The 8,731-nt window shown below is 40.1% G+C and overlaps 1 protein-coding gene across 1 annotated transcript in view; it reads right to left on the minus strand.

The window, feature by feature from the left end:
* Nucleotides 1-247: 247 nt before the first annotated feature.
* Nucleotides 248-8,731, minus strand: part of LOC107119247 (vomeronasal type-2 receptor 26-like) — a 15,561-nt gene continuing 7,077 nt past the window's right edge. The window contains exons 5-7 of the mRNA XM_015421710.1: nucleotides 8,572-8,652; nucleotides 3,772-3,898; nucleotides 248-1,152 (exon numbers count right to left, since the gene is read on the minus strand). Of these exons, the coding sequence (XP_015277196.1) occupies nucleotides 248-1,152; nucleotides 3,772-3,898; nucleotides 8,572-8,652 (1,113 nt within the window). The remainder of the gene's footprint in view (nucleotides 1,153-3,771; nucleotides 3,899-8,571; nucleotides 8,653-8,731) is intronic.

The following is an 8,731-nucleotide window of genomic DNA, read 5'->3' on the forward strand; positions in this document are numbered from 1 at the left end:
CACCTGGACTGTGGTTGTGAATCCCTATGGCTTGGGAGAAAGCTGCTTTTGCCTTGAGATGCTGTGACTTGCAAAGCTCCTAGTTTTGAGACCTTTCAAGAACTTTTCTGATGAAGAGGGACTAAATCAATTAACATCACTTTTGAAATGACTGGCCTGCTCTTTCCTCTCAATAAAAAAGCACTTAAATGTTAGAGGAGGAAATGGATCATGGATTCTAAAATGTTAGCTGATTTTTATCCCAAAGTTAGTAATCCTTTTTCTCTATAAGCAGCTTCCGGGAGTTGAGGTCAGGCCTTAGAATGATAGTGTAACATTTGGGAAAAAAGATGCAAATCAGGATTCCAGTATTGGAGGCCAAGATGGCAAACACTTCCACAGCAACCATCATTTTCCCCTTGGTGCTCAGGTAAGCCGGAATAAAGGAGATCCAAACACTGCAAAATATCAGCATGCTGAAGGTGATGAATTTGGCTTCATTGAAAGTGTCTGGCAGTTTTCTGGCTGGGAAAGCTATAGTGAAGCTGATAGTGGCCAAAAAGCCAATGTAGCCCAGGACACTGTAGAACATGGTAACAGAGCCTTCATTGCATTTCATTATGATTTGCCCAGCCTGTGAGTGCATATCAACATCTGGGAAAGGTGGAGAAATCAACAGCCATACAAGGCATATACCCACTTGAATGAGGGAGCAGGAGAGGACAATGGAGTTGGCAATGTTTTTCTTTAACCATTTCCTCATTGTGTTCCCAGGCTGTGTTGCCATGAAGGCCAAGACGACAGTGATTGTTTTGGCAAACAAGCAGGAAACAGCAACAGAGAAAATTATGCCAAAAGCTGATTGGTGGAGAAGGCAGGATACCTTTCCAGGCTTGCCAATGAGTAGCAGGGAAGAAAGGTAGCAAAGCAGGATGGACATGAGAAGAACACAGGTGAGGATCCGATTGTTGGCTTTGACGATGGGAGTGTCCCAGTTGGTCACAAATATCTGTATCGTCATACTTGTTATCACAACAAAGAAGATAGCAACGGACACTAAAACTATCCCCAAGGGCTCTTGGTAGGATAGGAAAGTTACAACTTTGGGGATACACTGATCTTTGTTCCTGTTGGGATACTGATCTTCTGGGCACTTGATGCAATCATCCGCATCTGAAACAGAACCACAGGAGTCAGTATCTCTGTTTATTAGCCATACTTGTTTTGTTTAATGTAGAAGTGACTATAAGTGGTGCGAAGTTAATGGTGGACAAAAATGGATCGCTTCTGCACTGATTTTTTTTCTTTAGCACTCTGCTTTCTATATTGGGGAGGAGGGCATCTATAGCTAGCAATTTTGGTGCCCCATGAAGAGTTCAATACCACTTCAGGACTCCAAATGATTACGAAGCAAACAAATGAGAAAGGGGGAAATTAGCTTGTATACAAACAGCTTTTCCATTGGTGAAAAAGAAAACATGAATTCCTTTTAATCACCCCAAAACCCTGTAGAGATCATGGGTCTGTGTGGCAATGGAGCTATAGTAACTGAGATTGAGCAATGTTGAATATATCCAACCCCATACATTGTGCATCAGACAAGGACTCAAGCAGTTGCCATAGCAAAGGTAGCCTGGAGGCAGGCAAATCTCTCCTTGGAGAGGGATTGTGTCCCTAGTTACAATGCAGGCAGGTATGGGTACAGAAACATTACTATCTTCCTGGGGTTGGAGATAAAGAGGAAAGGGAGAACCAGATATGGGCCCAAACTGTTTCCAGAGGATTGAATGGGGTTGGTCCTGGAAGGGGATGGTGCTGGGGTAAATTCAAATTTCAGGAAACAGGATCAGCAAATGGCTTCCAAATAGGGGCATGACTTCTGGATGAGGTAGTAGATATGCTGATGATAGGTAAATTTGGTTGAAGTGGTGGACAAATGTCTGTGTTAACAGAGAACAGAAAGTGGGAGAAAACCTTTGATGTGGATAGATGTTTGATCATGGGTGACTTCTAGTTTCTAGGTGTGGCAATGTTTTTCACAGTCTTCCTGGGGCTTTCCAATTAGCCCGTTTGCAATATACATAGACTATCTTTCAAACAGTGCCTTTTGTCTATGTGCTACAGAATTATTACATCAACTCTGCACAGATTTGATGTATAACATGGCGGAGAAAAACCAAAGAACCAGTCCATTATCTGTCTAGCACAATGACATGTCATGCATACCTAAAGGTTGAATCCAGCCTGTGTTGGCACTGGCAAAAAAAAAAGGGGGGAATGAGGCCACTATAAATGCTACGCTGGGAATCAGGGTACCTGTATGAACAAAAGCCATGTGTAACAGGAGTTGTAATAAAGATGGGAATTAGGCAAGATTTTTTGAAAAAAGTTGGTTGGATCCTTTCATAGTACTTTCATCCATAGTGATATAAAAGGGGTTTCTTTGTCTATAAGAATGTCTGGAGTTGTGGGGTAGGATGTGTCATAGTGAAAAAATAGCAATTTATACCCAGTTCCCCAACTATGCTTACCTTATGGTGTATATAAAATTCCTATTTTCCAAAGATTCCAAAGACTCTCTTATCTCCAAAAATTCAAATTGTCAAACTTTGGAAAAACTGGCTCACACATATTATAAATATTTGGTATGATATGATACAGGAAATTTTAACAGCTGACAAAGTAACTACAGAAATGAAACTTGAGCACAGCACTTGTAATAGTAAGCTGGATTCCTTTTTTTATAATTTGTTGACTCAAATAAGGAATTTGGCACATACCCTGAATGACTGAGATCCAAACTTGAGTGTTCTCCATAGACTCTTAGAATCTACTCTTAGAAGACTCATAACATTCTTCTACCCTGAAAATCTTCTTGGTCTCTAAGGTGCTACTGGACTCCAATCTAGCAGTTCTACTGAAGGTCAGCACAGTAACCCACTGAAACTATTGTAAAATTCTGTAACTCTATATTAACAAAGGATTGCATCCAGCCAGCATTTTCATTGGTCAAAAGTGACGAGGGAATCCCCTTTGGCCACCTAAAATGCAATCTGGGTTATAATGGAACCCGCACAGACAAGGCCATCGTGATGGGAGCTGTAATAAACAGGGGAACCCACTGAAACTATAGTGTTCCACAGATATTCTTGGAGAGTATCTATGAATAGTGTTCGTTGTGAGGGGGGGAGCTTTATAAGATAACTCCCAAAGAGTCTGTCTTTAAAAACACTGAAAGGCCATCTCAGTTACTGTTAGAAGAGCTAAGGGCACATTTGTGGACCTTCAGGTAGTCAGTCTTTGACATTAATTGACTATTATGTGGCAATATTTTTGACCTTCTGAAACAGAAAGGGCAAAACAATTGGCATGTGATGGGGTTGAAGGGCATCTGATTGGTGACTGGTGGACCTATCAATAGATACAAAGAACCAATAAATAGGACACATTATCTGAATTTCATAGGCAACTGGTCTCCCACTACGAGATGCTTCCTTGCTTTTCTATACATGACATAGTTATTTGGGGTCTACCAGAACCCCTAATCCCTTGCAACCTCTTATCATAGACATTTCCGAGCTCTATCCTGTTCCCGAGCATGCTGGAACTCAGAGCCCATCTTCCATTTGATAACCAAACACTCCTTAAGGTTTACGTCACTTTTTAAATACTGCCAATACGTAGTTCAGGTGTTCTGAAACATGAGAAACTATATGAATTTTTTTAAAAAAAAGATGTGGATAAACAAATATTGGAAGATACCCTCAGGTAAATCAGCATTATTTTACTTACCTGTCTTGTTAGAAATCATGTCTTCTGGGCATGGACTACAGTCATAGCAACAAACTGGTTGATCCTTCTTAATTTTTCTGCTGTGCCCAAGATTGCAGCTCTCTACACACTTGGAACTGGGCACCATCTAATAATAAAAAATGAAATAAATGTGCAGCACAAATGTATGAGTATCTTTTCAATTGATATCAGGGAACATGAATAAATGGCTTCCATATCTAGAGGCATCATTTTTACCTAATTTGACATCGAGATCCCAAATTCCACAACGTTTTTACAAAATAGTTAATTATATGTAACAATATATATAGTTTTAAGAACAATCTGAAGGATCTCTACAGTATAACACCAATATATGTTACTGTTATTGTATGTAACCTTTTGAATTTTGAGCTGCCATGCCTAGTGATCTTTCTCAAATAAGTTGTTGTGTATATTTCATGATTCATATTGATATTGTTGCTATGTTGTAATTTTTATTGTTATATAAATATTAATAAAAATATTAAAAGGGGGTATTTTAGGAGGACCAAAATGTCTCCCCAATCTTCCCCCAGTGCTTTACTCCAATTTGCTAGTAGTCAAATTAGGGTTGCAGTTCTGGGTTGGGAAATCCTTGGAGATGTGGGGGTAGAGCCTGGGTATCATTTGGAATACAGGTATACTTATCAAAAGGAAAAAGTAATCAAAACAGAAGAATAAGCTAAGCAACTGGCTGAAGAATTGCAAGTGGAGGATTTTTTGATAGAGGAACAGAAGGAAAATCTCCAAGTAACTCAAAGTAAAGTTCACAGACTAAGAACTCCAAAGAAGAAACAAACACAAAAAAGAATAAATCAGATGTGGTAACAACTTCAGGACAAAATGTATAAATTAAAAATAATATCAGTAAATATTAACGAACTGACATCTCCCTCGAAACTCATGGAAACTTTTAATCAACATAAAAGCAAGATACAGATATTTTATGCCTACAAGAAACTCATGAAAAGAAGAAACATGAACATAGTCTAAATATTTGTTTGAAAAAAATAGGTAGGGTATATTCAGCTCAAAACAAAAAATGTGGAATAGACATTTATGTAAACAACCCACAATAAGATGTATTAGAAGATTTAAGAGATCCAAATGGAAGATACCTAATTTTTAAAATGAGACTCCTGGAAGGCAAGATATGAACAATAGCAGCAATATATGCACTGAATGAGGCTAAAGTTATTTTTTAAAATAATTTCTTCCAAATTATTCTAGAATTTTAACAAGAGGATATAATAGTCTTTGGAGACATGAACGGAGTACTAGATCCAAAGGACGGATCAAGGAATAATAAAGACGGAAAATTACTCCTAAACATATTCCAATATTTGGAAATGCTGAAACTAGAAGATACCTGGCGGATCAAGCACTCAAAGGTAGAGATTTTATCTTTTCCCCCCTGAACCGACATCTAGCATACTAAAGAACAAGTATGTGTTGGGTATCAAAAAGCTTGACAATAAATCTAGATAAAGAGGAGATTCAACCAAATATATTTGTAGTTCATAATCCCATAGATGTAGTCTGGCAATGGAATAGAAAATCAAGAGGAAGATGGAGACTAAATGATGCTCTTTTACTACAAGAAGTTGTAGTCAGTAAGTGCAAATAAGACCTATAAGAATTCTTTAAACTAAACAAATACAGAAGGAATGTCCTCAGCTACAATTTGGGAAGAAAGTAAAGCTTTTATTAAAGAAAGTTTACTAGCAGCTTCTGTGAAAAAGAAGTGAGAAAAATCAGAACAAACTAAGATAACAGTAGAAAAAATCTAGAGACTGTTATAAGGGGAAGAGGTAGAGGGGGGAAACCCTAAAATTTCTAAACAAAGGCATTTCGAGTATGCGAACAAACCTGGCAGACATTTGGTGCACTGTCTTAGGAAGGAAAAAGAAAAAAAAGAGAGTAATAACAGGTGTTAAGAAAGGAGATCAAATTGCATATACAAAAAACGATTTACCAGAGCTCTTTCAGGATTATATAAAAAGAAGTCTGTTTTTGAAAAAAAGATTAAGAGAATATTTAAAAGACATCCTGGCCACAAAGTTTACATCAGAACCAGAGGCCTCAGAAGCTATACATACAATGGTAGTCCATTGAGCAATAGAAGGAGGATCATGATTTTTCCATGAGGCAGCAATAGCAAGCCGTGCTGTGGCTATTAATGTGGCGGCTAATTCAGTAATTTTAACTTCCGATTCCTCAATAGTATAACTTGAGTTAAGAAGCAATACAGCCGGATCAAGTGGGATGTCTTCTCTTGTGATCTTCTTTATTTCTTTCAACACTTGGGACCAGAAGTTTTTAATTTCTGAACAGGTCCACCAGCAGTGAAATATGTCACTTTTGGATCCGCATCCTTTCCAACAATTTGGGTTACTTTGAGGATACATATGTTTCAATCTGTCTGGGGAGAGGTACCACCTGGTAATCATTTTTAAAAATTGTAATCTTATATTGAATACTTTTGATTTGTTTGGGTAGGAGCTCCAAATGTTATACCAATGTTGGGACCATTATGTGATGGATAAAGTAGCAGATAAATATGAGTTCCACATACAAGGATATGCGAGATCCCATGCCAATTTCAATCGAAAATGGAGTCCTCTTATAACATATTTTACAGAAAACGGTGTGTTACCAGCAAATACTAGTTATGCAGATTGGATACATCTTTAAAATAAGATGTTCCTCCTGACAAGTTAATAGAAGGCATTGTGTTAAATGAATTTGCACTTACAGGCTGTATTCATGTTTAAATAGTAATCTTGTTTATGTATACTTGACTTATTCTTTTAATAAAATCGTTTAAAAAAAATACAATGGTAGTCTGCCAGACATCCATACACTAGGTGGGCATTTTGCTAATGTTGTATGCAGTAGTGAATTGCACACATCACTGGATATTGTGCAATCATTACCATTTACCACTTACATTTTGTTATGTGCACAGGAACATTCAGGAAGTAAACGATTGTGATAGCCCCAAATTCAACAAGTTGTAGCTCCTATCATAGGCTGTGGTCACATGCGCCAGTTGAAGCGGAGAGGAAGTGAGACTATTTTCTCTAGAGGAATTTGACATGCAGTTGCAAGATCACACATTCCTTTGTAGCTGCAGGCACAGCCCATTACTGTGTGATCAGATGCAGCTGTGGCTGAGTCTGAGGTGTTTTTTGGCCATTAGTTTCCCATGCACATAAATTAGGAATTGCGCCTCCGCACTAAGAGCCCCTGATGGAGTATGTGATGATGTGCATACTGCGAGTGTGTGTGGTGGGGGGGAACAGCACTGACCTGGGATGGCATGATCAAACCATCCCAATGGCACGAGAGTGTGCTTGCACGATCAGACAGGGGAAAGTCCATCTGTGACCCATCAGAACCTGTTAGAGCTGGACTTTCCCTGGTGTCTTTTAACTCCACTTCTGCAGCAGAGCAGCACAGGTTACCAACGACTGTGGGACGCTTCCCAGATGTTGATGTCTGATCGCTCCACTTAGATCTCTCAGGCATTCACACCTATGTTGGGTCCAAAGGCGCGTGTGATTGCAGCCATAATCTCCCAGGTACACGCAAAGTCAGATATTAAATTCTTCTTATCTATCTGTGTCAAGTTAAAATCTGGCTTCATTCATACTGAGTTTCATTCTATACCTCTATAAACAACACGATTCAAGTGCCCACGGCCATTCCGGTCGTTGATCTGGGGGGGGGCGCCCTTGCCTCCCAGCCAGAAGAGGCATGCTGGGAATTGGGTGCCAAAAGCGCCACATACGGGCATCAGGAAGGGTGGGGCCAAGAAGGCTTAAAGCCTGGCCCCACCTCTCCTCCTCAGCAGTCCCGAGCAGTCGTCGGCCCATCCTCCTGCCCTGTTAGTAGTGCAGGCGTTTGCTGGTCACCCAGTTTTTCGGGGCCGGGTAGGAATTTTTCACCCCTTCCTGATTGGCACTTGGGAGGAGTGTTTTCGCCTACCCTGTACTGCAGCAGTAATGCAGGTGTTTATAAGGGGGGTTGTATTAGTTCTGTTGGTCACTTTCAATTTAGGCGAGTTGCTAGGTGGTATACAGATTGTGGTCTGGTGAGCACCAGCTGACACCCCTCATTTGGGGTTTAAGGGGTCCTGTGAGTACAGTCTTTGTGCCTTGCGGCATGGGGCGGGGAAAATGGACTGCCTTCAGGATGGCCCTGTTTAGGTCCTCTCTTTGAACCTTGCGGCTTGGGGGATGGGGCTACAGGGTTGTCCTGCAATGGCTAGCCAGCTGGGCGAGAGCCCCTGCAGTTGGCTCTTGCCCAGGGCAGGGTGGCTCGCCCTTTTGAAGAGGTAAGGGAGGGGTCCTCGACCTCCGGCCTTGACTATACCGCAAGCTGTGTTGCCCTTGCCTTTGGTTCCAGTTAAACTTGTCAGTTAATAAAGTGGCCCTATAGTTAAACCCAACATTTGTGTCTGCCTCATTATTCCAGCTTGGGGGGCAAAGGAATATCAACACAACATCATCAGCTTTTTAAAGTATGTTTAAAATACAGTTGTTGTCTGTATGCTGGATTTTTGAAAGAGAGGAAGTTCTCCGATAGGATTTCTGATATAGGTCATGGAGCTACTGAGAAATGTAAATGACAGTTTTTTCTCATAGCAGTGCTACAGTGTTTGGACAGATACCTTAATTATGCTTACATGGGAATGAATCCAATTGAACTAAGTAAGACCTACTTTGTAGTAAATAAACCTTTGGCTGGGACACACAATAAGCACTTCGTTCCTACCTCTTTAAATCGATCATTCCACATAATGGCTTTCTCATTAATAGTGAATGCTTGGCTTGATGAAATCATTCCGACCTGGACCTTAAGGAAAGATTTGTTAGGGAAAGTGACCCAGTTGATGATATCATACCCAGCTGACAATGCCTCATTCTCAAACATG

Source organism: Gekko japonicus, unplaced genomic scaffold, assembly GCF_001447785.1.
Source record: "Gekko japonicus isolate JY-2015 unplaced genomic scaffold, Gekko_japonicus_V1.1 scaffold3209, whole genome shotgun sequence".
NCBI classification, from domain to species: Eukaryota; Metazoa; Chordata; class Lepidosauria; order Squamata; family Gekkonidae; genus Gekko; species Gekko japonicus.